Source organism: Hyaena hyaena, unplaced genomic scaffold (genome assembly GCF_003009895.1).
Source record: "Hyaena hyaena isolate Hyena2069 unplaced genomic scaffold, ASM300989v1 scaffold_55, whole genome shotgun sequence".
In the NCBI taxonomy this organism is placed as follows: Eukaryota; Metazoa; Chordata; class Mammalia; order Carnivora; family Hyaenidae; genus Hyaena; species Hyaena hyaena.
The window spans coordinates 3,232,672-3,260,487 of NW_024080687.1; the positions used below are offsets into that span (position 1 = coordinate 3,232,672).

At 43.1% G+C, this 27,816-nt stretch overlaps 1 protein-coding gene across 5 annotated transcripts; it reads right to left on the reverse strand.

Moving 5' to 3' along the window:
• Positions 1-443: 443 nt before the first annotated feature.
• SPATS1 (spermatogenesis associated serine rich 1) lies at positions 444-27,741 on the reverse strand. 5 transcript variants are annotated; one of them, XM_039231225.1, is made up of 9 exons: positions 27,608-27,741; positions 27,191-27,382; positions 19,320-19,455; positions 16,890-17,014; positions 14,775-14,936; positions 8,632-8,752; positions 7,974-8,036; positions 2,631-2,746; positions 444-665 (listed from the first exon to the last, which is right to left on the reverse strand). In XM_039231225.1, the coding sequence occupies exons 2-9, from the start codon at positions 27,327-27,329 to the stop codon at positions 460-462; spliced, it is 1,068 nt and encodes a 355-aa protein (XP_039087156.1). In that variant the 5' UTR covers positions 27,330-27,382; positions 27,608-27,741; the 3' UTR covers positions 444-459. The 5 variants fall into 5 exon arrangements, with proteins under 5 accessions (XP_039087156.1, XP_039087157.1, XP_039087158.1 ...); XM_039231226.1 differs by having other exon boundaries at positions 27,656-27,668; XM_039231229.1 differs by lacking the exon at positions 444-665 and adding an exon at positions 2,245-2,385.
• Between the last annotated feature and the right edge of the window lie 75 nt (positions 27,742-27,816).

A 27,816-nucleotide genomic window follows, 5' to 3' on the forward strand; every position in this document is an offset into this window, starting at 1 on the left:
TCTGTGTCCCCCCTCTCTCTCTGCTCCTCCCCCACTAGCACTCTGCCTCTTTCTCTCAAAAATAAACTTTAAAAAAAAAGGGGGGGGGATGATATAGACCTCTTTGACATCTAGAAGCTGGTATACATCTTCTAAAACTGCAAGCAGGTTGTTTTTCTTAAAACCTTTACTATATAGGACTCCTTCTTTCCAAAACACCAGAGTCCCCTCTGAGAGCAGTTTCCTGGCCCACCTAGATAATCCCATCTGGAAATTCCTGCAGAATCCTTATTTGCTTCCATGTTGTGTTCTCCATTATCCATCCAACACACGTGGTTGCAATTGAATTTTTCATATTTTAGGTAATAGAAGCACAAAAAGTTATCTTTTACAGGAGTAGATGTCTTTGAGAAAATTTGTTGGCAACCTCTTCTTTTTTCCCTTCTCTAAAGTATTTGGTTTTGTTTTTTATTTATGTACTTATTTTTGTGAATTTTGTTGGGCACAGGGGTGAGCCTGTGTCCCAGGGGCAAAAGAATCAGCGCAGAGGTATGCTGATGCTAACCCAAAGAGTGGCCAGACACAGTTGCTGGCAGGGGCCACCCTGTTGTCTGCTAGTTGATCCAAAGGCGTGTATAAAGACAGCAGGAATGTACTCCGTTCTTTTTCTTTTTTTTTTTTTATTTCTAGGAGAGAGAGAGAGAGAGAGACAGCGTGAGCAGGGGAGGGTCAGAGAGAGAGGGAGTCACAGACTGAAACAGGCTCCAGGCTCTGAGCTGGCAGTCAGCACAGAACCCGACGCAGGGCTCGAACCCACGAACAGAGAGATCATGACCAAAGAGAAAGTCGGACGCTTAACAGACTAAGCCACCCAGGCGCCCCGAATGTACTCCGTTCTAAACCCGCTTCATTTACTTTGGTTACCTCTGGAGACAATGTGTTGACAGAAAAAGAAGTCATGTCTCGTGTCTTGAACACTTTGAGTCTCAGCATGAGCCTCAATTCTCCCTTTCCACTTTAACGTTTTGGGGGAAGGGACCCGCAGCCCCCCTTAGCCAGCCAGTGGGGTTTCCTTAGTAGAGGAGAGGAGATCGGCTATGAAAATGCTGAGTCACTGGCTTGACTGTGGAGGGTCACAGCCTGAAGGTAAATGGTTGGCTTTTGTTCCCATCTTTGCTTCCAAATTTTCCCTCCTTGCCTGATTGATGAAAGGCCCTAAGATTCATGATTGGTACTCACTGAGCTCTCGTTGGTCAAATGAATACAGAAGCAAGGGATGGATTGAGGGAGGGGGTTACAGGGGCAATGGTATGATCCAGCCTTGACATTTTTCTGACATGTACCCCATGACTAGTAGAGGAAATCTCAAATAGTATTAATGAGGAGAATTTTACTAAAGCTAAAGTCTGCATTTTACCATTGATTTGAGGGCATACTTAGAAAACCAAATTTAACTGCATAAAGCTGACGGTGGACTGCCATAGGATTGTGTCAATGTTGAGTTCCCCGAACTTGTTCTTTTGTATTGCAACTGTTGGAGCATGTCCTTGACCTTAGAAGATACATGTTGAAGTATAGAGTATGAAGCAGTATGGGGTGATGATGTCTGCCACTCATTCTCAAACAATTCAGCAGAATAATAACAGGAATGAAAAAGAATGCACAACTTTTGACGAAGGTTAACAATGGTGAATTCTAAGTGAAGGACATGTAGGTATTTGTTCATTGTATGATTCTCACAGCTTTTCTGTTAAGTTTGAAAGTTTTCAGAACATAGAGTTTAAAAAGGCAAAGCACGGGGGCACCTGGGTGGCTCAGTTGGTTAAGCCTCCGACTTCGGCCCAGGTCATTATCTCACGATTTGTGAGTTCGAGCCCTGCACCAGGCTCTGTGCTGATAGCTTGGAGCCTGGAGCCTGCTTTGGATTCTGTGTCTCCCTCTCACTCTGCCCCTTCCCCACTTGCACTCGCTCTTTCTCTCTCTCTCAAAAATGAACATTTTCTAAAAAGTATTTTTTTTAATGTTTTTTATTTATTTCTAGGAGAGAGAGATAGAGACAGCATGAGCAGGGGAGGGTCAGAGAGAGAGGGAGTCACAGACTCTGAAACAGGCTCCAGGCTCTGAGCTGGCAGTCAGCACAGAGCCCGACGCGGGGCTCGAACCCACGAACCGTGAGATCATGACCCAAGTGAAAGTCGGACGCTTAACCGACTAAGCCACCCAGGAGCCCCTAAAAAGTATTTTAAAAAAGGCAAAGCACAATGATTACTCATCAAAGTCAAACATTTGATTTAGAACAATCACACTGACAGAAGTGATCAATTGGAAGAGGCTCTCCCGAGTACAGTCAGTGCATGCTCTGTGGGCCTGTTCCTGTTTAGGGTTGTCTTGGCGAGTCCAAAGAACCTGTGGATAGAGGCACGGAGTTAAAGGTTGTGCTCCATTACAAGACTAAGAGTCCTCAACCAACACACTCAACCAGTGATGCACGGCCATGACGTCAGCCTAAGAGACCACGTTGGGGCAAAAGATACCATCCACTCTGGGAGAGGCTCTGCCTTCTCTCCTCTCCACTGGAAAACCTCTCAAAAGTCTGCTCTTCTGGCCTTGCCGCTGGTTTTATACTATTCTTTGAAGGTCCTTTAACCCACCAGCAGGGAATAAAGTGTGCATCAAGGGGACCGCTGGGTGCCAATTGTCAAGCTCCTCAACCTCTCTTATCTCATTCTTCAGCCTGTTGGCCTTCTCCTTCACCCAGAAAGGCAAGCTGTAGGAAGAAAACAACACCTGAGTGAGTTTGTCTAAAGCAAAATGCACCAAGACCTTCAGCGGATAAGGTACTGCATCCTCCAAAGTAAAAGGCCTCCAATTTAGGAGATCAGGGACAAAACACCATGTTAAGTTGTTCCACATTTGCCTCTCCCCCAAACACCAGACCTCTTTTCTGCCCTTCTCTGCCCAGGGAACCGACCCCTGCAACTTGATTCCCCCTGACTCCTCTGTGCTGTCACTTTTGAGCTGGGCTTGGCTAATGGGAAGCACCAGTGGGAGACCAGAAAGCGAGAAAAGAGAGGTTGGGGTGCATCTCATCTGGCTCCTCTACTCCCGCTCGTCTCCTGAGGTACCCGGGTTGTGGCACTGTTTCCATTCTCCACTGCCCTTCGCCACCTCCCCCACGCAGGGGGACAAGGTCACGCTTCCTGCTGCGCTGATCTGGGAGTGGTAAGAGCCGCCGCCTGCTGGGAGCCCCTGGATGCTTCTCCCTTCCGTGTGGGTTCCCTCAACTGGTTCACACATCTGTAAACAGTCCTTTCATTCAGGATTCTTCAGAATGCCACCTGAGCATGGCTTCTGTTTTCTAAAGCAGACAGCCAGCATCCGCCCGTCTGTTGAGATTTGAAAGAACATATGCTGGGCCACTGTGTATGTTCCAAGAGGTACCAGGAATTGTGACTCCTGGGATGAGTCAGAGAAAGGAGATGAAGAATGTTTTTGTCTCTTGGCAGCTACGATTTCCATACCTTTAAGGAGAAACGCACCATGATTGAGAAAATGCCCTGATAAACCTGCTAGAGATGTGGAAATCCCTGCAAAAAGGGACAGGGGATTATAGGGGTGCCTGGGTGGCTTAGTCAATTGAGCGTCCGACTTTCACTTAGGTCATGATCTCGCGGTTTGTGGGTTCGAGCCCCGCGTCAGGCTCTGTGCTGACTGCCAGCTCAGAGCCTGGAGCCTATTTCAGAGTCTGTGTCTCCCTCTCTCTCTGACCCTCCCCTGCTCACGCTGTCTCTGTCTCTTTCTCTCTCTCTCCTAGAAATAAATAAAAAATATTAAAAAAAAAAAAAAAGAAGGGACAAGGGATTACCACATAGGTAATAGTAGGGAGTCAAGAAAATCATGTAAAGCTGACAAACCAATAGGAAAAGCCCAAATAAGACCAGCAGGAAGAAGAGTAATACAGAAAGATTCTAGCATAAAGAATCCCTAGCACAAGGGGCGCCTGGGTGGCTCAGTCAGTTAAGGGTCTCACTCTTGATTTCAGCTCAGGTCATGATCTCACAGTTTGTGGGTTCAAGGCCCCACATCGGGCCCTGCACTGACAGCATGGAGCCTGTTTGGGATTCTCTCTCTCCCTCTCTCTGCACCGCCCCTGCTTGCTCGCTCGCTCTCTCTCTCTCTCAAAATAAATAAGTAAACATTTAATAAAAGAGAGAGAATCTCTAGAGCAAAACCACCATGGTAAAAATAATACAGTACACATAATAAATGTAACAAAATATGAGGATAGAATTGAAATAAAGCTGTCAAACCCTTAATGTAAATGATCTTAATTCACCTATTAAAGAAAAATTTTTTCAGATCGGCTCACAAGCAAAAATTCAACTCTGTGCCTATATTACAGACCTCAAACAAAGTGTTTTGAATGTCTAAAAACAAAAGAATAGGCAAAGTTTTATCAGTCAATGCAGACAAAACAAAGTAGGAGTTATCTTAATATCTGGCAGTGTATGATATAAGACAAAAAGCATTAAATGAGAAAAAGAAGATTTGTTAAAGTTTAATTCCAATCTAGTTAATTTGTGATGTTATACTCATTTCAGGTATGCAATACTTCCATATTACTCAGTACTCATCAAGATAAGTATACTCTTACTTATACCTGTCCCCCAGCCCCACCTCCCCTCTGATAACCAGTTTGTTCTTTATAGTTAAGTCTGGTTCGGGTCTAGGAAGATATTTTCATGTTAATGGCTATACTTAACAATAAAGATAGAAATACATTAATATTAGCACACAATTAACACACCCATTTTCAGTCCAAGCTAGGTCAAATGAACAATTTTAATCAAAATGAAGATAAATCTTCTGGGTATGTATCTAACTTTGCATCCTGATGAAATAGATACACCTTCAAATGTATGTAGAGACAGTCCCCAAACTGAGCATGTATTAGGTCACAATGAAAAGTTGGTAAGTTCCATAAAATAAAAATAGTAAAAACAGTATTTTCTGATCATTGGGTGACAAAAGTATAAATGAATTGCAAAATAAAAATCAAAAAGCTCTTCCACCTGGAAATCTTAACTCTCTTAAGTAATTCTTTAGCTAAAAGGAAAAGACCAACACAGAATTATTTTAAAAAGTAAGGATATTCAAGGGGCGCCTGGGTAACTCAGTCGGTTAGCGTCTTACTTCGGCTCAGGTCATGATCTCACGGTTCGTGGGTTTGAGCCCCACGTCAGGCTCTGTGCTGACTGCCAGCTCAGAGCCTGGAGCCTGTTTCAGATTATCTCCCTCTCTCTCTGACCTTCCCCTGCTCACACACTCTCTCTCTCTCTCTCTCCCAGAAATAAATAAAAGCCATTTAAAAAATAAATAAAAAATAAATAAGAAGTAAGGATACTCTACACTTCAAAATTTGTATTATAAAGGCAAAGCAGTGGTCAGAGGTACTTTCATAACCTTTATTATAGATATTAAGGAATTTAAAAATGAATTAAAAATCCCATTCTAAAAATTTTAAAGTGGGGCACCTGGGTGGCTCAGTTGGTAAGACATCCAACTTCCACTCTAGTCATAATCTCATGGTTCATGGGTTCGAGCCCTGCACCGGATCTCTGCTGTCAGCACAGAGCCCACTTTGGATCCTCTGTTCCCCTTTCTTTCTGCCCCTCCCCTGTTCTCTGTCTCTCTTTCAAAATAAATAATAAAACCAAAGAGTAGAAAGAAGGAAATATAACAATAGAAGCAAAGATTAATGCTTTAAAAACAAAGAGACAGTATGAAAAGAGAATACAATTTTTAAAGCTGCTTTTAAAAAACAACAAATACACAGGGGCGCCTGGGTGACTTAGTCGGTTAAGCGTCCGACTTTCGCTTAGGTCATGATCTCGCGGTTCGTGGGTTCGAACCCCGCGTCGGGCTCTGTGCTGACTGCCAGCTCAGAGCCTGGAGACTGTTTCAGAGTCTGTGACTCCCTCTCTCTCTGACCCTCCTCTGCTACGCTGTCTCTCTCTCTCTCTCTCTCCTAGAAATAAATAACACATTAAAAAAAAATACACAAACCACTATCTAACCTAATGAAGGAAAAGAGGAATAAAGCACAAACACAAAATAAACAATAAGGGGAAAACAACAAGTGAAAGAAGAAAGGAAATTTTTTGGAACAATTCTATGCAAATAAATTTGAAAACCTAAAAGAAATGGATAATACTCTGGAAAAATTAAACACTACTCGTAAGAAAGAATAAGTTTGAACATAGGTTGAGGTATGTTCCCTTTATATGCAATTCGTCGAATTTTTATATCATGTAATGATAGATGATTTTGAACAAATGCTTCTTCTGCATCTGTTGAGATGGTCATGGTTATCCTTCATTCTGTTACTGTGGTAGATCACATTCATTGATCTGTGGATGTTGGACCATCTTGCATTCCTGGAATAGGCCCACTTGATCATGATGTATGATCTTTTTAATGGTTGGCTTGCTAATCGTTGAGGATTTTTGGACCTATATTTATCAGGGATATCGGCTTATAAATTATATTTTCTGGCAGTGTCCTTGTCTAGTTTTGGTATCAAGGTAATGCAGACCTCATAAAATGAGTTTGGAAGTATTCCTTCCTCTTCTACTTTTTTGGAAGAGTTTGGAAGGAAATGAAATTAATTTCTTCTTTAAATGTTTTTTTAATGTTTTTATTTATTTCTGAGAGAGAGAGACAGCGTGAGCAGGGGAGGGTCAGAGAGAGAGGGAGACACAGAATCTGAAGCAGGCTCCAGGCTCTGAGCTGCCAGCACAGAGCCCGACATGGGGCTCGAACACATAAACTGTGAGATCATGACCTGGGCCGGAGTCGGACACTTAACCAACCGAGCCACCCAGGCACCCCATCTTCTTTAAATGCTTGATAAAACTTACCAGTGAAACCGCTAGGTTCTGGGCTTAAGTTAGCAGATTTCTGATTATTGATTCCATCTCCTTACTAGTCATTGGTCTGTTCAGATTTATTTCTTCAAAGAGGTACCTGGGTGGTTCAGCCAATTAAACGTCCAACTTCAGGTCAGGTCATGATCTCAAGGTTTGTGGGTTCAAGCCCTGCATCGGGCTCTGTGCTGACATCTCAGAGCCTGGAGCCTGCTTCAGATTCTGGGTCTCCCTCTCTCTCTGCCCCTCCCCAACTCACTCTCTCTCTCTCTCTCTCTCAAAAATAAACAAATATTAAAAAAATAAGTTTTTAAGTATAGAGCACAGAGATGAGAGGCCCTAATTATCTGCTTCATGTCATAATGCCGTACAATGAAGATATTAAAGCTCCCAAGTTTGGAATAAAAGGCTTTTCATTTCCACTGAGCTGGGTTCAGTTTCTCAGCTGGCCTCTGGTGGGGCAGACTGTGGGACACTCGCCCACTCTATCCATGCTTATATGAAACCGTTTGGTGTTAGAAAGCGAAATTTTTTATACTGACACATATCTTTGTCTAGGTCTAAACCCTACTTGGGCAAACAGATGGGGTTCAGAAAGGACCTGAACTTAAAATATGACATCAGAGGAATAATACTTCCCTCAAGTGCAAGAATATTCTATTCTGACAGCTCTTTCTCTGCCTCTTCAAACTCTAACCATCCTTCCTGGCTGCACTCATTTAAGCATGGGTCCTTCTTTGCTGACAACTCTTAGGTTTTTCAACATCAGGGACCCTGTCTTTTTTCTCCATATAAACCCCCCATAGTGCATACCCAGGACAACATATGGCATCCGGCGGGCTGTCCTCCATCGTATGGGCTGAAGACATGGACAGCCTCGGCTACCAGACCGTACAGCACTTGCCCTCTAAGTGTCTCACCAAAAACCCTCCATACAAACTGCCCCACCCACCAGCTCAGATTCTAAAGGCCCTTCTATGTTGGGTGTCTATGAGCTCATCCATAGGAGAAAATAATAAATAACTGATAACTTCATAAAAATTGATAAAGCATGGTGAGAGGACTTACACAGGAATTTGTGGAAGAGGCTCAAGTGGAATAAATGTATCAAATTTCTTTTCATAAGGCACTCTGAAAAACAGAAAAGGCAACCATAAAATTGGCACAGCATCCACAGTGGAGAGATCGATATAAACATCTTTGTGTTCAAGAAGATGTCTGATTTTCTGGTTTTAATGGCCACCTAAGGGCTTCACAGCCGTCAAGGTCAGAATTCTTATTATCATTTTTATTAAACATCATTAAACCAAACATAATTGATTTTTTAAAATATTAATGTAATACACCAACTATTTTTCTTTTAACTTCATGAACCTCCTCTTCTCCTCAATCGTTTTGGTCTAAGTTTAGTTCCAAGTGTACATCAATCCAAACAGTTGACACTAATAATCTGATTCAGTATGAAACTGAAAAGTCTTCAGACTTGTGGTAACAACTACTAGGACAAAATTAATAACCACCTTGTTGTAGTCAAGATCCTGTGTATAATTTAAATTGCACACATGTGTTCCTTAGACACTAAGGAACTAGAGATGAACTCTTTAAGGAATTTTCAGCAACCACATTTTGTTGGAATCTACCCCTTATAAAATATAACATATATAGTACACAGAGATACAATTCGTTTATAATTAACTAACTAACCCTGGTACTCACATACACTTACGTTGAGAAATTCACTGGTGGGAGAGTTGACCCTGCTTTGTGGAAGCCTTTACTCTGTTCTGGGTACATATATGGATTATCTCCTGGAGTTAACTTTGGTATTCCATTCCTAGGATCAATATCTGCGAAAGATATTTAAAAACAAGATCATAGGAGCATCCCTGGGTGGCTCAGTCGGTTAAGTGGCCGACTTCGGCTCAGGTCATGATCTCAGTGTTTGTGAGTTTGAGCCCCACGTCAGGCTCTAGCTCAGAGCCTGGAGCCTGCTTTGGATTCTGTGTCTCCCACTCTCTGCACCCTCCCTCATGCTCTGTCTCTTTCTGTCTCTCAAAAATAAACAAACATTTAAATTTAAAAAAAAAAATAAAAACAAGATCATAAAAGGGACTGAAGAGAATCTACAGATAATTCTCTATCCATATGACAATGGAAACAGGATAATTTCATGTTTTATTATGAAGTACATGTAGGCGTCCTAAAGTTTTCTGTTCATGATTGCCTTGCTTTGAGAAGATGAAGATAACAGTGTGCTTGAGAAACACTGTATTTAGGACATTTTTCCAGAAGGTGTCCCAATTACCCCACCCCGGGAAAGAACAATAGCTTATGTTCAGACGGGATGTTCTGGTTTAAATTGAATGGTGACGGACACTTGGGTGGCTCCGTTGGTTAAGCGTCTGACTCTTGATTTCGGTTCATGGTTCATGAGAAGGAGCCCCATGTTGGATTCTGTGCTGGGCTTGGAGCCTGCTTGGGATTCCCTCCTCTCCCTCTCTATCTGCATCTCTCTCTCTCTCAAAATAAATAAACATTAAAAAAATAAAGTACAGTTGGCCTTTAAACAAAAAAATGAATAGATAGATAGATAGATAGATAGATAAAATAAGAAGGGAATCAACGGTGTCTGCAAAGAATGAGCACGAACTCTGCTTAAAATCTGAGCACTGGTGCACTTTGAACCCCTGTGTCCTATGAAGCTTAAGAAGCAACTGCGGGGCGCCTGGGTGGCTCAGTCGGTTAAGCGTCCGACTTCAGCTCAGGTCATGATCTCACGGTTTGTGGGTTCGGGCCCCGCGTCGGACTCTGTGCTGACTGCCAGCTCAGAGCCTGGAGCCTGCCTCTAATTCTGTGTCTCCCTCTCTCTCTGACCCTTCCCTGCTCATGCGCTCTCTCTCTCTCTCTCAAAAACAAATAAAACATTAAAAATTAAAAAAAAAAAAAAAGAAGCAACTGCAATTGGGCTCTGCCTCTCTGACTCGATCTCAGAAGGGAATTAGCTAATGAGGAAGAGCCACAGAAGAGAAAAATTATATTTCAGGTCAATTTCCCTACAACCTATAACCATAGACAACATTTTGTTCTTTTTCCTTGACAACACATTAGGCCTTTAAGGAACTCCACCAATGGCCTGATCGTAGCTGATCATTAAAGTCAACTCTTCATTAAATATATTTTTGATTGGATTTTTTTCTATAATACATGTGTTGAATTTCAGTTCATAACAGAAACTGACTGGCAGTCATGATGCTGAGTCTCCATCTTGTCCAAGAAATAACGAAGGAGAAGGGAATGTCACAAACAAAGAAATGTCCGGTGCCAAGTTTAAAAGTACCAGGTGCTGCAAGAGATCAAGGAAGAGAAAAAATGGAAAAGAGACCATTGTGTTTGAGGTTTAATGAAGTTGTTGCATAGTACCCAGGAAGTAATCACACTAAAACGAATCAAGCCTGTAGACCCAACTAACAGTTTACAAGAAATATATTGGAGAGAGAAGCCTGTTAAATGGTACCTAGGGATGTAATCAGCAAAATCCTAACTGTGGCAAACTTTACAAGACCAATGACCTAGTTTCTTCACCGAATAAATTGCAAGAAAAAAGAGGGGGAGGACCTGTGTATTAAAAAGAGGTTTTAAAGACATTTTAACTAATTGTTAAATGTGAACCTTTTTTGGACCCTGATTCAAACTCTAAATATTTTTAAATTTTGGCATATGTGAGGCAATTGAATATTTGAACACTGACAATATTTGGTGATATTAAGGAATTACTGTTAGCTTTTTTTTTAAGGCACGAAAATGGTATTGTGGCCATATTAATAAAAATAATCCTTATCAGGGGCGCCTGGGTGGCTTAGTCGGTTAAGCGTCCGACTTTCGCTTAGGTCATGATCTCGCGGTTCGTGGGTTCGAGCCCCGCGTCGGGCTCTGTGCTGACTGCCAGCTCAGAGCTTGGAGCCTGTTTCAGAGTCTGTGTCTCCCTCTCTCTCTGACCCTCCCCTGCTCACGCTGTCTCTCTCTCTCTCCTAGAAATAAATAAAAAAATATTTAAAAAAAATAATAATCCTTATCAATTAGAGGTATACACAAATACATACATGGATGTAATTATCTGATATCTGGAAATTCCTTTAAAATAGTCCTTGGGGGAGGGGGGTAAAAATGAAACAAGATTAGCCACATATGATAATTGTTGAAGCTAAGTGATGGGTACATCAGGTAGCAGTATGCTCTTCTCTCTACTTTGGCATGTTTGAAAATGTCCACCATAAAGTTTTTCTTTGTAATATAGATGGAATTGGGGTTGCCTGTGGAGTTGGGGGAGGAAAGATGTCATATTCAGGGAGGGGCCTATCAGTAGCTTCAAATATAAAGACAATACTCTATGTCTAAAATGGAGTAAGAAGCATACAAATGATGGTGATACTTTAGGGGAGCCTGGGTGCCTCAGTCAGTGAAGTGTCCCACTTGGGCTCAGGTCATGATCTCATGGTTCATGAGTTTGAGCCCCACATTGGGCTCTCTGTTGTCAGCACAGGGCCCATTTTGGGTCCTCTGTCTCCTTCTCTCTCTGCCCCTCCCCTGTGCTCGCTCTCTCTCTTTCTCTCTCTCTCTCTGTCTCTCTCTCTCTCTCTCTGTCTCTCTCTTTCTCAAAAATAAATTAACATTTAAAAAAACACAAGTGAGGGGCACCTAGGTGGCTCAGTCAGTTAGGCATCCAGCTTCGGCTCAGGTCATGATCTCACAGTTTGTGAGTTCAAGCCCTGAGTCGGACTCTGTGCTGACAGCTCGGAGCCTGGAGCCTGCTTCAGATTCTGTGTTCCCCACTCTCTCTCTGCCCTCCCCGCTCATGTTCTGTCCCTCCCTCTCAAAAATAAACAAAACATTTTTAAAAATTTTTAAAAACACAAGTGATTATGATACTTTATTCTAGACGTTCAATAAATATTTCATAAATATATCTTTACATTTATTCTGTATGTATAAAAAGCATAAAAAGAAGGAAAGGACAAATGAAGGAAGGAAGGATGGAAGGGAAATAATAATAAACAAAATTCAGGGTAATGCTTGCGTTAGGAGGGAAGTGATGGATCAGGGTTAGGATTTGAGTCATCATTAAAATACCATTTATTTTTTATAAATACTTGTCACTGGCCCAGTTCTAGTCAGTGAGACATGAGTGGAAGGAAGTCTCCTAAGGACCATACGGGAAAAATTTTTCCCTCATTCTAAAAAGGGAAGGCAATAAGAGAGAGTCCTCCTTTTCATGTTTTGAAATATACATGTGATGCCTGGAACTGTAACGGTTCCCTTGTGACCATAAGATGACAAGTGTGAAGGCAAAAATCCACCACAACTAAGAATAGCAACACAAAATGAGCCTATGTCTTTGGGGCACCTGGGTGGCTCAGTTCGTTAAGCATACAACACTTGATTTCCACGCAGGTCATGATCTTACAGTTCATGAGTTCAAGCCCTGCATCTGGCTCTGTGCTGATGGTGTGGAGCCTGTTTGAGATTCTCTCTCTCTCCCTCTCTCTCTGCCCGTCCCCTGATCTCTCTCTCTCAAAAGAAATAAATACACTTAGAAAAACAAGCCTATATTTTTGACAACATCATAGGGCAATCAGACCATATAGATCACCTAGATTCTAAAGCTTCTCGTTAAGTACATAATAAATATCTTACAATTTAAGCCTCTGGTAGTTTGGCTTTTGTCTTACTGTGGCCGAGAGCATTCCCTAAGTACTATACAGCTAAACTTAGTCCCTTCTTGGTCTTTCCCTGCTGTTTCATCTTTAAACCAGCTAAATAAATCTTTCCTATTCTACCCTATGGCTGCCTCTCCGTTGGGAGTGGGGAGTGTGTGTGTGCAAAACAGGCTTGTGTGATATCAAGGCTTTGGCGGAAGCCTTTGGGTCCTGGGTCACTGTCTGCCAACCACACTGGTGTCTGATACTCACCTTGTCTCTGCTACTCTCTGAAGGTTGGCATCTATTTCTGTCGTCTGCTAAAACGTGTCATCTCGTCTGACCCTCAGGAAGTCAGCGGGCCCCACAATGCATCAGGTGGGGCATAAATTCATTCTCATGACCCCTGGCTTGATGCTCCACAGCGCATCACAGTGGCCTCCTGCCACTCAGTTGTGAGAAGGGTGCAGCTCTCCTGGCTTGCTCTGTGTCCCGACCTCCACAGTCCTCACAGGCCACGAGAATGCAGCTATTACCCACATCTCCTGGGTGGGTGAGACCCTGAGTCCAGCTTTCTGCCCAGACATTGCCCATGGCTATCATTACTCTGAGGTTGCCCCAACCACACTCTGAGGCGGAAGTCCCAGCTAGAGTCACATCTGATCACCTACTAGATTTTGGTCTCAGGAACCGAGCAGGATACAGGACACCTCAAGACACCCACCTCAGTGACAACTCTCTGACATCCTCTAGTATGGCTTCTTGTATATTCTCTATCCAGACAAAAACCCTGATCTTTAAAACTACTTATCTCTGGAGGCACCTCGGGGGCTCAGTTGGTTAAGCATCTGACTTCCGCTCAGGCTCGAGAGTTCCAGCCCCGCATTGAGCTCTCTGCTGTCAGCACAAAGCCCGCTTCAGATACTCTGTCCCTCCCCACCCTCGCCCCTTCCCCACTTCCCCACTCACTCGTGCTTTCTCTCTCTCTAAAAAATAAATAAACATTTAAAACTATTTGTCTCTGCAATGAGTTTAAAAGTCCATTGTAGAGGCTCCCAAGGGGCTCAGTCGGTTAAAGCATCCTACACTTGATTTCGGTTCAGGTTGTGAAATGGAGCCCCGTGTTCAGCTCCACACAAAGCATAAAGCTTGTTTGGGATTGTCTCTCTCTTTTTCCCCCTCGGTCCCTCCCCCCACCCCCACCCCCGCGCTCTCCCCTCTCTCTAAAGCAAAATAAACCAAAACGTCTATTTTAAAACTCAAAAATGAGAACTATTTCTTCCTCTTTGTATTCCTGCTACAGCAATCCTATTCATCCATGAAAACAATGGCTGCTTCCTGTATGGGTATTTCTATAGAAGAATGTGCTATAATGGTCCTTTGGAACTCACCAACCCTAGGATCTTTCCATAAATCTAACATGGGTAGGCTGGGGTCGAGAACTCATCAAGTTACAAAGTATATAAATATATACACATGCTCATCTCAAATTACCTTTAATAATCTATGAAATAACAGCATGCACTTCAGGCAAAGGGTTATGGGATATTTTCCTTTTGAAGAATATAATGTATAATTTAAATACGTATCATAGGCAGCATCTAATTGAAACATCAATTATTTTCTTCAGACTTGAATGAAGGTTTCTATTAATAAGTATCTGAGAGAACTTGTCTGATGACTTAAATGTCACATTAGCATTTTATGAAATTCAGAGAAAAACAAAAATGTGGATCAGCATATGTTATCAGTCCTTTGCCAAAAAGTGCAGTCTGCCAACCATCGCCTTCACTTTCCTGTCTTCCTGGCCGCCATACAGTAACACAGTGACCCCAGAGGGGCACCTGGGTGGTTCAGTGGGTTAAGCATCCAACTTGGGCTCAGGTCATGATCTCACGGTCGATGAGTTGGAGCCCCAAGTCGGGCTCTGTGCTGACAGCTCAGAGCCCGGAACCTGCTTCAGATTCTGTGTTTCCCTCTCTCTCTCTGACTCTCCCCTGTTCCCTGTTTGTGCTCTCTCTCTCTCTCTCTCAAAAATAAACATTCAAAAATTTAAAAAAAAACACATGGTGACCCCAGAGGGCTGACGCCAGCCATGGAATGTTGGTCCTACAGAATCACGACTCAAGAGTATTTTCAGGCACCACACAGTCAAGGTCCAGGAGGAAAATATTACCATATTTCTTCCGCCCAAAGCACTTGTCCACCATCCTCTCTGATAGAGACCTCCTGTTGCCGAGGAAGACCCCGTTAAAGAAGCACTGCTTTCCAACGTGGTAGGTGTGGATACTGCTGCTAAACCTCGGGTAAAACGTCCACTCAGGACGGTGCCCATCTTCTGCAAGACATCAGAAACCCTTCCGTCAGCACCACTCCCGGCCTCATCATGCAATTAAATGACAGAAGGTGGTCCCAGGCATTCTCTGACTGTAGAACCTTTATCAACGTGTTTAATTCCTTGGTTCTACATTGGGGGCAGTGTTAATAACCTCTGGGGGACTCGGCACGAAAGGAAGGGAAGGGGCTCCTGGTGGCTCAGTTGGTTAAGTGTCAGACTTTAGCTCAGGTCATGATCTCGCAGTTCATGAGTTCGAGCCCTGCACTGGGCTCTGCTCGCAGCGCAGAACACGCTTCGGATCCTCTGCCTCCCCCTCTCTCTCCCTCTCTCTCTCTCTTTCTGCCCCTTCCCTGTTCCTGCTTGCTCGCTCGCTCGCTCTCTTTCTCTCTCAAAAATAAATATTAAAAAGGGGTGCCTGGCTGGCTCAGTTGGTTAAGCATCTGACTTCAGCTCAGGTCATTATCTCATGGTTCATGAGTTCGAGCCCCACGTCAGGCTCTGTGCTGACAGCTCAATCCTGGAGCCCGCTTTGGATTCTGTGTTTCCCTCTCTCTCTCTGCCCCTCCCCTGCTCACACTCTGTCTCTCAAAAATAAACATTAAAAAATGTTTTAATAAGATAAAATAAATACTAAAAAAAAAAAAAGAAGGGAAGTGGGGAGAAAGGTATCTAAGAGTTCTCTGTTTTTTTCCTTGTTACCCTCTCCACCAACAATAAAGCCATCCTTATGGTTGGAAGTGATGTCTGGAACAGAAAGCTCAGAGACAGTTATACAAGCACCTATGCTCCAACCTTCACTCTGATGAGTGGGTAGAAAGAACGGAATGGCCATCAACCAGGGAAGGGCTGGGCCAACCATGGCAACTTAGTGGATGGACCACGGTGTTGGCCACAACAGTGGCACACACGTGCACTAGTGTGACACTGGAAAATATATACGTGCGACTCTGGCAAATGAGAAGGGCCACCGCGAGACCTCAGGCAAGTCATCAGACCTCTCAGCGCTTCGTTTCCTCACTCAGTACTTTTCCTATAAAATGGCTAAAGCGATTTTAAACAACGAGAGAGCCTCTAACAGTTCTAGGGCGCTTGAGGAACACTTGGGCTCTGCGGTGGCCCAGAAAGAACACAGGCTCTGGAAGCAGGCTGGTTTGGATTCTAATCCCATCACTGTACTTCCTCATCAGGTGTTCTTGTACAAGCGACTAAAGACTAAATCTCTCTGAGCCTCAGCGACCTTCTGTGTTAAATGGGTAGTTTTAGGGGCGCCTGGGTGGCTCAGTCAGTTAAGTGTCCGACTTCAGCTCAGGTCATGATCTCACGGTTCGCGGGTTCGAACCCCGCTTTGGGCTCTGTGCTGACAGCTAGCTCAGAGCCTGGAGCCTGCTTCAGATTTTGTTTCTCTCTCTCTCTGACCCTCCCCTGCTCATGCTGTCTCTCTCTCTCTCTCTCAAAAACAAAAAACAAAAAAAAAAAAGAAAGAAAGAAATGGGTAGTTCTATATTAGCCACCTGGCTTTCTGCGTATTGACACAGAAAGAGGTCCCTGATCTCTTTGCTCTGAGTGAGAATAGTTTGTGTACTATTTCCACTAGTGAAAATATGGTTGTATGGTCCAACCCATATATAGACAAGCACATACACACTTCCAAATTTCTCATGGCTACGTGGCTCCTGGGGGATGCATTGACGAACACTGAGAAAGGGGGTTCTATACTCTACCTTACATACTCCTTTAGTATTTTCATACTTCGCTATGATACTTTTATGGTTGGGTTTTAGAAAACATATCGTGATGGCTCCCCAGCAGAGCCCCTGGGAGAGTTAGAAAACGTGTCAAATGCCTGGCACTTCGTGAGCCTTCAGTGAACTATGCCCAACAGGACAGCAGACTTTTCTGGAAAGCTCTGGGCATGGAGGCACACGGAGGGGAGGCTAGGACATACTCACTTACTTGTCTGAAACTTCAGCAGGCTGAACTCCTTGGGACATTCATCCTTGGGGACTTCAGGCAATGAGGTTTCAGAGGACTGATCAGAATGTGAGGAGGAGGATTTCAGATCCAAATCCGTAGCAGAGCTGGAAAGGAAGCAGAAGGATTAGAATCTTCTATGTGCTTAAATTGGTAGTTAGAATCTGATTTTATGTATCCTACATAGAATCACGTTCACGTCCGCCAACCAGGCCTGCCCCTCCATAAATGTCCGTAACATATCATTTATTTACTTACAGTTTGAGGAGCCTGAAACAGTCAAAAGGTGCATCGTTGAAAAAAGTGTGGTGGTTCTTCAAAAAGTACAGAATTAGCATGTAACTCAAGCCATTCCAGTCCTCGGCATATACCCCAAGGAATTGAAAACAGAGACTCAGATACTTGTAAATGTTCTTTGCAGCGTGACTCACATTAGCCACGCAGTGGAAACAACCCAAATGTTCAGAATGTGGCACTGACACACAATGGAATGTGATTCAGCCACAAAGAGGAATGGAGCTCTGATACATGCTACAACACGAGTGAAACTTGAAATATTATGTTAAGTGAACTAGGCCAAACAGCAAAGGACAAAACTGTATGACTCGACTTATACAAAGTATCTAAATAGGTAAATTCGGAGAGACAGAGAGTAGGTGAGGTTAGTGGATTAGGGTAGATTAGAGTACTGAGGTCTGGGAGAAATTTCTGTTTGGGCTGATGAAAATGTTTAAAAAATAGCAGTGATGGCTGCACAACATGGAAAGGTAATTAATGCCAATGAGTAAAAATGGATAAAACGGCAAATGCTGTGTTATATCTATTTCTCCCCAATTTTTTTTAAAAAAGGAATGATGTGCTGATACATGTTGAAACCTAGATGAAACTTAAAAATATGATGATAGGGGCGTCTGGGTGGCTCAGTCTATTAAGTGACTGACTTCAGCTAATGGTTTGTGGGTTCAAGTCCCGCATTGGGCTCTGTGCTGACAGCTTCGGTTGCCTAGAGCCTGCTTCAGATTCTGTGTCTCCCTCTCTCTCTGCCCCTCCCTCACTTGCGCTCTGTCTCTGTCTCTCTCTCAAAAATAAATAAACATTAAAAAATATTGCTTTAAGGATGCTAAATGAAAGAAGCCTGACACCAAAGACCACATATTCCACGTATATTAAATGTCCAGAGATAAAAAGTAGATCAGTGGGTGTCTAGGGCTGGGAGGGGGTGGGGCGGTGGAGTAGAGACCACAGTGAGGATCACTGCTCAAGAGGATGGGTTTCTTTTTGAGGTGATGAAAATGTTCTAAAATTGATTGTGGTGACAGTTGCACAGCTCTGTTGACTACACTAAAAACCACTGAACTGCACCCTTTAAAAGGATGAATTACACAGTACGTGAATTATGTTTCAATAAAAACTGCTACCAAAAGATATGCATGTTCAATAAAACCATTAAATGGACATTAAAAATCAATAAATATAAAGAGAAGAGGAAGAAGTAATCAAAAAACAAACCAAAGCTGAAATGGTTGTGATAACAGAGCATTGTGTTTCGTGCTGAAGTTCCCGGCCATTAAAAAAAACAAAAAACAAAAAACAAAAACAAAAACAAACAAAAAAAAACACCTACAATAAACTATGTTTCAGCAGTAAAAGCAATCACTTCTTGTTTAAGTAGCTTCGTATTTGACAGATGGCCTTGGTCTTCAGGCAGAGTTATCAGTTATCAAATCATGGAATGTTTTCTCATAATATTACAACACTCTCCTGGTTGAATGGCTTCAAAGCAACTTCATGATGCTTGTCTTTTTTGTTCCCTTCTAATAATCCTGTGATATAGGTAGGACCCATATAATCATTTCCATTTGAAAAGGAAATGGGGAGCACCTGTGTGGCTCAGTCAATTGAGTGACTGACTTGATTTCGGCTCAGGTCACGATCCCCAGATTGTGGGATCAAGCCCTGCATTGGGCTTTGTCCTATTAGGATTCTATCTCTTCCTCTGCCCCTCTCCCTGCCCACTGTCTAAAATGGAATTAAAAAAAAACAAAAACAAAAACAACCACAAAAAAATACAGCTTAATTTCACTTGCTTTTCAACTTGATAATGACAAGCATCCATACAACATTTATCCTGTGCCAGGCAGTCTTCCAATCACTTTCCATGTATTAAGTCATTTAATCTTCAAAACAATCTTATGAAGTATTATCTCTGCTTTGTAGATTAAAAAAACTGAGGCCCAGGGAGGTAACGTAATTTTTCCAAGTTCACACAGATGAAGTTGGCAGACCTGGGGTTTAAACCTAGATAGTCTGGTTCCAGAATTCATGCTCTTGCCAAACATGTCATTCTACCTCTCTTGGCTTCCTAGTCAGAATTTACCCCAACAGTACGGTCTTTACTGGACCCTTACTTACTCTAGGTGAACGGACACTTTGCCGGGGCCTGGAGGCTCGCTCACACTAGGACATGTTTCAACAGAAGACGAGGGGCTGACCTTTCTGTCCGAGGATGTTGTACTGGCAAAGCATCCCTTAGGTTCCAGAACATCACCTGCAACACATCACCGTTGGAGTTCATTAATGAAACGAAATACCTACCCCGCCATCGTGTTCCCTAGATTACAAAAAATATTTTTTAAAAAACTAAAGTGTAGGGGCGCCTGGGTAGCAAGGTTGAGCACTGACTTTGGCTCAGAGCATGATATCACAGTTGGTGAGTTCAAAGTCCACACTGGGCTCTCTGCTGTCAGCACAGAACCCGCTTCAGATCCTATGTCCCCCTCTCTCTCTGCCCCTCCCCAACTTGCTCTCTCTCTTTCTCAAAAAAAAAAATTAAAAAAATAACGTTTATTGAGCGTTTATTGTGAATTGGAGATGATGTTAACATCTTACACCATTATCCCATTTAATTGGGATTTAATTAAATTCCCATAATATCCTGCAGACATAGTATTGCTTGTTCTTCCATCTTACTGATGAGGCACAGATGGTTAAGCAACTTTCCTAAGATCACACAGAAAACAAACATCTAGATCTAGATTTGATTACAGTTCTTGTGACACTAAAGTCAAAAATCCTAGTCACAGTGCTACTTGTCCCTTCGTAGTTTGCCCACTTTGAATTAAGTGGAAGAGATAACCTCTGAATCAAGCTGTATTGAGCATCTCAATACAATTTTCCAAAGGATTGATTCATAGAAAGACTGATGAATAATCCAAAGAACTGCCATCAGTTGGTTGAGCATCTGACTTTGGCCCAGGTCATGATGTCACGGCTGTGAGTTCAAGCCCCATGTCCAGGCTCTGTGCTGTCAGCTAGGAGCCTGGAGCCTGCTTCAGATTCTGTGTCTCCCTCTCTGTCTGCCTCTCCCTGCTTGCATTCTGTCTCTCTCTCTCTCTCTCAAAATAAATAAACATTAATAAACAAATAAATAAATAAATGAAAACATTTTTTAAAATACAGATTCCCAAATCCCATTACAAAATCTCTCTATGGGAGGTCTGGGAACTCACATTTCTTAAAAAATTTACATTTTTATTTCTTTAACTTATCTTTAAATAAATTAAATTTGAACAAGAGAGAGAGAGAGAGCAGGGGAGGGGCGGAGAGAAAGGGAGACATAGAATCTGAAGCAGGGTCCAGGCTCTGAGCTGTCAGCACGGAGCCCGATGTGGAGCTCAAACTCATAAACGGTGAGATCATGACCCGAGCCATGGTCAGATGTCTAACCGGCTGAGCCACGCAGGCACCCCTGGGAACCCGCATTTTGAACAAGTCCTATACCCCTGCAGGTTGTAGGCTCCCACTTGGCAGTGATTTCCCTCCCCTTCGAGTCTAGCTCCACTAAGGCATTCTATCCCATCCCACTTCCTGATCCCCAACCGCATAGAGTAACCCGAATTTACTCAGTCGTGAGAATCATCTTGGGGCATTTCCTCAAAGCTCAGATCCCAAGGCTCCAACCCAGACCTACAGGGGAAGATCTGGGGATCAGAATGTTAAAGAAGCACCTCAGGTGAGGGGTGCCTGGGTGGCTTAGTCGGTTAAGCGTCCGACTTTCGCTTAGGTCATGATCTTGCGGTTTGTGGGTTCGAGCCCCGCATCGGGCTCTGTGCTGACTGCCAGCTCAGAGCCTGGAGCCTGTTTCAGTCTGTGACTCCCTCCTCTCTGACCCTCCCCTGCTCACGCTGTCTCTATCTCTCTCTCCTAGAAATAAATAAAAAACATTAAAATAAATTTTTTTTAAAAGAAGCACCTCAGGTGAGTCTCAGAGCCACCCAGGGATAGGAAGAGCCATTCTGGAACATGCCACAGCACCTAGTACAGCCCTAGGTGTAAAGAGGGTCAACCGGTTGCCTGAGGTGTGAGGAGCTGGGATGGAGCGGAGCTCAGGGGAGGGGTTGAGAAAGACACAGAGCTGTGAAGAGGAGAGCACAGGTTCCCAGCAGCCAAAGGAGTAACCACCCACCTACAAGCCATAAAAGTAGTGTCAACAAATGTAACATCGACTACACTCTCTGACCACAGTGCAAACCAATTTTAGAGATCAATAATAAAAAGAAAGCCAAAGACATCCATGAGCTTGGAAACTCAAACCGCACTTCCAAATATTTCATATAAAAGAAGAAATCGTGACGGGAATCATGAGGTGCTTAATGGTCAATACATAAGTACAATAAATCAGACTTGTGGGACTCAAGTAAAGCAGTGAGTAGAAACTAGTGCCTGAAATGCACATGCTGTATTCCATCGAATACAAGACACCAGCAGTTGTAATAACATTATTATCTTATGTACCACAAAGAACAAAGGCTGCCAATTAAACTATGACAGAATACTCTATCACTTAGAGTGTTTATTATATATTTATTGAAGCATTCTTTCAGACTTACTTAGATGTAGATTTTAAGTACATATCATTCAAATACATATTTAAAGAAGGAAAATATGAGCAAAATAATTGGTTAAGGCCTTCTTTTTTTTTTTTTAGGCTTATTTATTTTGAGAGAGAGAGCACACAGGAGAGGGTTAAAGGGAGAGGGAGAGAGAGAATCCCAAGCAGGCTCCACACTGTCAGTGCAGAGCCCAATGCAGGGCTCGATCCCACAAACCGTGTGAAATCACAACCTGAGCCAAAACCAGGAGTCAGACAGGCAACTGACTGAGTCACCCAGGTGCCCCTCATTAAGGCCTTCTTAAACCTTCCATTTGAAAGTCTGGTTACTGAATCACTTTTCAACTCAATCACTGATGTCCACATTTTCCACCTAAACTGACCAACAAGAACATGCGTGATGCAACACTTCTTAAATAAGTGTTCCTCGATTGACTCTGGAAGTTTCTTCCAAGATACAGACACATCTTCTCTATTATTCAGTGCCCATTCAGCAAAGCTTATAATGACTTCTTCACACCTGCTGCTGCGTCCACAGCTCTTATAAGAATGACCCACCTCAAAGATGTTCAAACTCGGAAAAATGTCCAACTTAGAATTGACAGGTAGTTAAAAAACAAAGATTCCAAAATTAGTCATCTAACCTTGCAATGTAAGAAATAAGGGAAAAAAATAATAAACTCCTCAAAATGATAAAAAAGGATATCATAAAAATAAAAGCAGAAATGTATGAAATAGAGAAGATTATCAGAATCATGGCTTTGTGGAAAGAACCAATAATATAGGTAAGTGAAGTTCAAGAAAAACCAATTCTTAACACAAGTAAACAGGATTAGCAACGCAATACCATAATTATAAGTAGAATAGAAATAACTTTATGCATAAAGAAATTGAGGGTCAGAAATGTCCAATAACTTGTTCAAAGTAACAGAGCTATAGAGTATAATTTATAAAATGTAGTTTCATGTCGCATAATCAAGATGGTACTGACAGTGACCCTAACAGATTGATCAAGAGAACAAGATAGAAAAATGTAGATAGAATAAAATTGTACAGAATAGTGGCATTTCATGTCATGAGGAAAAGAATAGATTATTCATGGGGCGCCTGGGTGGCTCAGTCAGTTAAGCGTCAGACTTTGGCTAAGGTCATGATCTCGCGGTTCATGGGATCGAGCCCTGCATCGGGCTCTGTGCTGACACCAGTTCAGAGCCTGGAGCCTACTTCAGATTCTGTGTCTCCCTCTCTCTCTGATCCTCCCCTGCTCATGCTGTCTCTCTCTCTCAGAAATAAATATAACATTAAAAAAAAAAGAAAAATTTTAAAAAGAATAGATTATTCAAAAATATTGCTGAAACAACTAATCATTTGAAATGAAAATAAAAGTAATTAACTAATCCCCAAATAAATTCCAGATGAATTCTACATTTGAATAACAGAATTAAAATAAAAGATGTACCTGAAAAGAAAATGATAATTCAATGTTTATATAATCTTAGACTGGGGAAGTTATTTCTAAGAAAGATATCAAATGCAGGCAAAATAAAGGAAAAGATGCATGATTGGAAAACATCCATTTAAAAATTCCATAGCAGGGCGTGTGGGTGCTCAGTTGGTTGGGCGTCAGACTTTGGCTCAAGTCATGATCTCATTGCTCAGGTTCGAGTCCCGGGTTGGGCTCTGTGCTGACAGGTCAGAGCCTGAAGCCTGCCTTGGATTCTGTGTCTCCTCTTTCTCTGCCCCTCCCCTGCTTGTGCACGCTCTCTCTCTCTCTCTCTCTCAAAAATAAACAAACATTTAAAAAAAATTTTAAAGCTCCATAGCAAACTATAAACTGGGGGAAAGTTCATAGCAATACACAAGAAAAAGAGTTAGTAGTCATGCCAAATTGTAAGTCTCTATAAATTTATAAGATGACAATAAATACCCAAGGGGAAAAAAATGGTTAAAAGACATGATTAGGTAATGAATTAAACATACACATACAACAGCCAATATACATTTGGAGAGGGGGGGAGGAAATGCACACTTCATAATAATCAAAGAGCTGAATTTAAGACAATACCAGTATTTGCTATGAGTCTGCAAAAACCTAAGATTGGCATAGGTTGGAGGAATGGCACTCTTATATGTTGCTGATAGAAATGTCTCCATCATGGGGGCGCCTGGGTGGCTTAGTCGGTTAAGCGTCCGACTTTCGCTTAGGTCATGATCTCGTGGTTCGTGGGTTCGAGCCCTGCATTGGGCTCTGTACTGACAGCTAGCTCAGAGCCTGGAGACTGCTTCAGATTCTGTATCTCCCTCTCTCTCTGACCCTACCCTGCTCACACTGTTTCTCTCTCTCTCTCGGAAATAAATAAAAAACATTTTAAAAAATGTCTCCTTCTTACTAAAAAGCACTTTGGCCATATGCATCCTCCAAAGTCTGTGAGAAGCACACTTTTTGATCCAGCGGTTCTATTTCCAGAAACATATCTGTGAAAAAGGTATGAAATGTATCTATAAAGATGTAGAAAGGATCCACATATGTAGAGAAGAAATAAGAGCCAATGCAGAGATACCTTCTAGATTGATAATCATATGTAAGCTCTGAGTTATTTATTGTAGCATTTACTTATAATAAATTTTGCCACAAGGGGTGCCTGGGTGGCTCAGTCAGTTAAGGTGACCAACTTCAGCTCAGGTCATGATCTCATGGTTCATGAGTTCGAGCCCCATATCGGGCTCTGTGCTGACAGCTCAGAGCCTGGAACCTGCTTCGGGTTCTGTGTCTCCCTCTCTCTTTGTCTTTCCCCTGCTCACTCTCTCTCTCTCAACTAAACATTAAAAAATAAATAAAAAAATAAATAAATAGTAAACAAATAAATAAACTAATAAAATAATTTTTGCCCCTGGCTACATTTTCATAGCAAATAAACATTCTAATTGTATCTTTGCCACCAGAGGACTTGAGAGTTCACCAAAGCAAGAATTGGTTGCTATGAATAGCATCACAAGTTTTTTGGGATTTTTTTTATTTTAGGGGAAATTTTTAAATATATTATATAACCCTGAGTGGCAAGCAGTGAAATAACATCTACAAATTTAGCATATTTCCTTGTTTGCTGAAGAAGTTTTGTGTTGGCAGCTCTCTAGAAAGTAGCCTGTGGCTGCTTTGGCAGGGAAGGCTTGTCTGACAAGCAAGGATAGGAAGAGCAGTCTCCCTGCTAAACAGGCAAAAGGCACTTCCTCCAAATCCAATGTACTGCAGGACCTTCCCAGAAGTAACTCAGTCTCAAATACAACCTGGAGACACTTAAACGTGGCCTCTGGCTGCCTCTTCACATCTCAAGTAGAAAGGGCTGGAATTTCAAGTCTGACCCCTTCTTTTCTGACAGTGATGCGTAAGGTGACATCTAGTTACCTCAAGTAAGTCAATTACCTCTCTAGCCCAGCTCCCAACACCTGCCCCACCTCCCTCTAGCTCACCAGGCTGAGATGATACAAAGAAGCTAAGGCACTCGCTTCTTGAGAATGTCATCATTTAGCATGATAATTGTCACTCAAATTCAATGTCCAGGAAGCCATAAGATAGGAAACTCTAACAAGTTGCTAAAACACTATGATATAAGAAAAGATGATCAACAGAAGGGACCGAGAGAAGGTTCTGGCGAGTAGATAGGAATGTAGGGGGAAATGGAGAGTTTAGAAGAAAGTCTGTTTCTTTGGTACCATCTGTGGAATCCACGCTAATTATTTCCATTTCTTTAGGCAGGAATAGCACCTTACATAACCAAGGCACTTCGCATACTTGTCATCACAGCTGATTTACACAATAGCATGGTCTGGCAGGGAGAAAAATAATACATCAAGCCAAGTTAGCTTCATGTGGTTACCTTTTAACCACTCAGTTGCTCACCCCTGCTTATCTGCTCCACAAACAACCCAAGGGTCTAAGACGGTGGTTTTTAACCCTTCTTTGGATCACAGACTCTCCTGGGAAGTCACGAAAGCAATGGACACCCACTTGCTGGAAAAATGCATATACATCCACAATTTCATATTCATCTTCAACTGGTTTGTGGAGCTCCTTCCTTCCCAAAACTCCCGGATGCCATGTAAAGTGGAGTTCAGATATGGTCTCCTGAGTGGACACACCCACACAGCAGGAAAGGAAGTCATGGATCTCTGGCTAATGTGATCTGAGGATCTCAGAGTCTGGTGCTCTTTCCGTGCCCCTAACTCAGAAACATGAACCCTCTCTCCCCCACCTTTAAAACAGCAGCTCCCTCTGTTACCTGAGCCCAACATGGAAACTGCAGAAGAGTCTAGAGCTTAAAGTTAGAATCCCAAAACCTTCTTCTCCTTGCTGACCTAGCAACACTGGGCACCTTGGGTTGTAACTCCTGCCCTTCTGGTCCCCGCTTACAGGTGGGTATGGTAAGTCGTACCTCCCCCCTCTCCGTGCACTTGTGAAAGAGAATAAGGAGAGAGAGGATCTGTAATACAAAGGACCGAGGACCAAGATATGATCTGATGGGGCACAGACAGAACATTCTACAATGTTCCCTTTTTGCAGCATTCAGGCCATTCATCTATACAGGCCAGCCTAGGCCTAAATTCATTCCAAGGTTTTCTCAGAGACTGTGGTTTGTGATTCTCTTCTCTAAAGGCAATGTGCCCCTAACATCCTCCTCAGCCTTCAAAACCAATTAAGGAGCCACTATCCATTATTTTAATTTAAGCCTCTCCTTAAAGTGTTCATACTTTTCACCCGAGCTGCCCCATCCAATAAACAGTGCCACAAATCTAATATAGGAGCAAAGAAAAACTTAAAGGACACAGGCTTTGGGGACCAGAAGACTGTGGTCAATCCTCAGATTTACCATTTATTGATGGTAGCACTGGGCAGGTCAAAAATCTGGCTCCGCTGCGCCCCTACTCTATTTTTAAATGTATTTATCTTGAGATTGAGAAAGAGGCACAAGCAGGGGAGCGGCAGAGAGTGAGGAGAGAGAGAATCCCAAGCAGACTCTGCACTGATGCGGAGCCCTGTGTGGGGCTTGATCCCACCAACAGTGAGATCCTAACCCGAGCCAAAATCAGGAGTCTGACATTCAACGGACTGAGCCACTCAGGTGCCCCTGGCTTTCTTTGCTCATTAGTAATATACCTCTGGGGCTGTTATGAGATCCAAGCACATAATTTGTGAGAATCTCTGCTTTTTGAACTGCTATCTGCTTCATCAGATCTTGGGTTAAAACAGACATAAGCTACCATTCAAGGAGTTCTTTTTATAAGCCTGTAAACTGGCCTCCCTTTACACGTTAAGTAGTTTGAACTTCCCGGCTCTGGTACACTCGGATCTGACGACCAAATGCACACCCAGCCCTTCTGATTTCTTCAACTCAACTGTATCTCTTCTCCATCATTGTCATGCCAGGGTCTCCTCTCTCTTGAACCTTCTCCAGCTCTCTGCTGCAGGGTGCTCTGGAGATGGAGGGGAGATAACAGCCCCGGGGGCCGTTTCCAGCGTACACGGTCTCACCCATGCATGTGTTGTCGGTTTTGAGTATTAAAAGCAACTCGGAGACAAAGAAAAGACCTTTGTAAGAAAGGCATCAATGAAAACCAAGAGAAAGTCCACAAGCCATTGAAAGTCAAAGAGGGCAGGGTTGACATCTTGATCAGAACTTCCCTCCCACCCTCTCCTCGGGCTTTTCTGGGTCGGGATGCCCCCGGGGTTCCCGTGGGTTCTCTCCGCCGCCCACACTCACTGTCGCGCCCCCTCCCAAGGTGCTCCTTCCCTTTCCACCTCCGGGTCTTGCACCTTTTCCCCCAGAGGAGGCCTCCACACGATGCAGCAAGACCAACGCACCAACTGGCAACCGAACTGCCGGCCGCGGGGCTGGCTAGGAACCCGAGCGGAGGGCCAGACCGCCGCGGGGCCGCCAGCTTCCCCGCCTGCGGAGGCGCGTCCGGGGTTGCCTGGACACCCGCGCCCCCGCGCTGCGTCCGCCAGGCGCGCTCCCGGTCCCC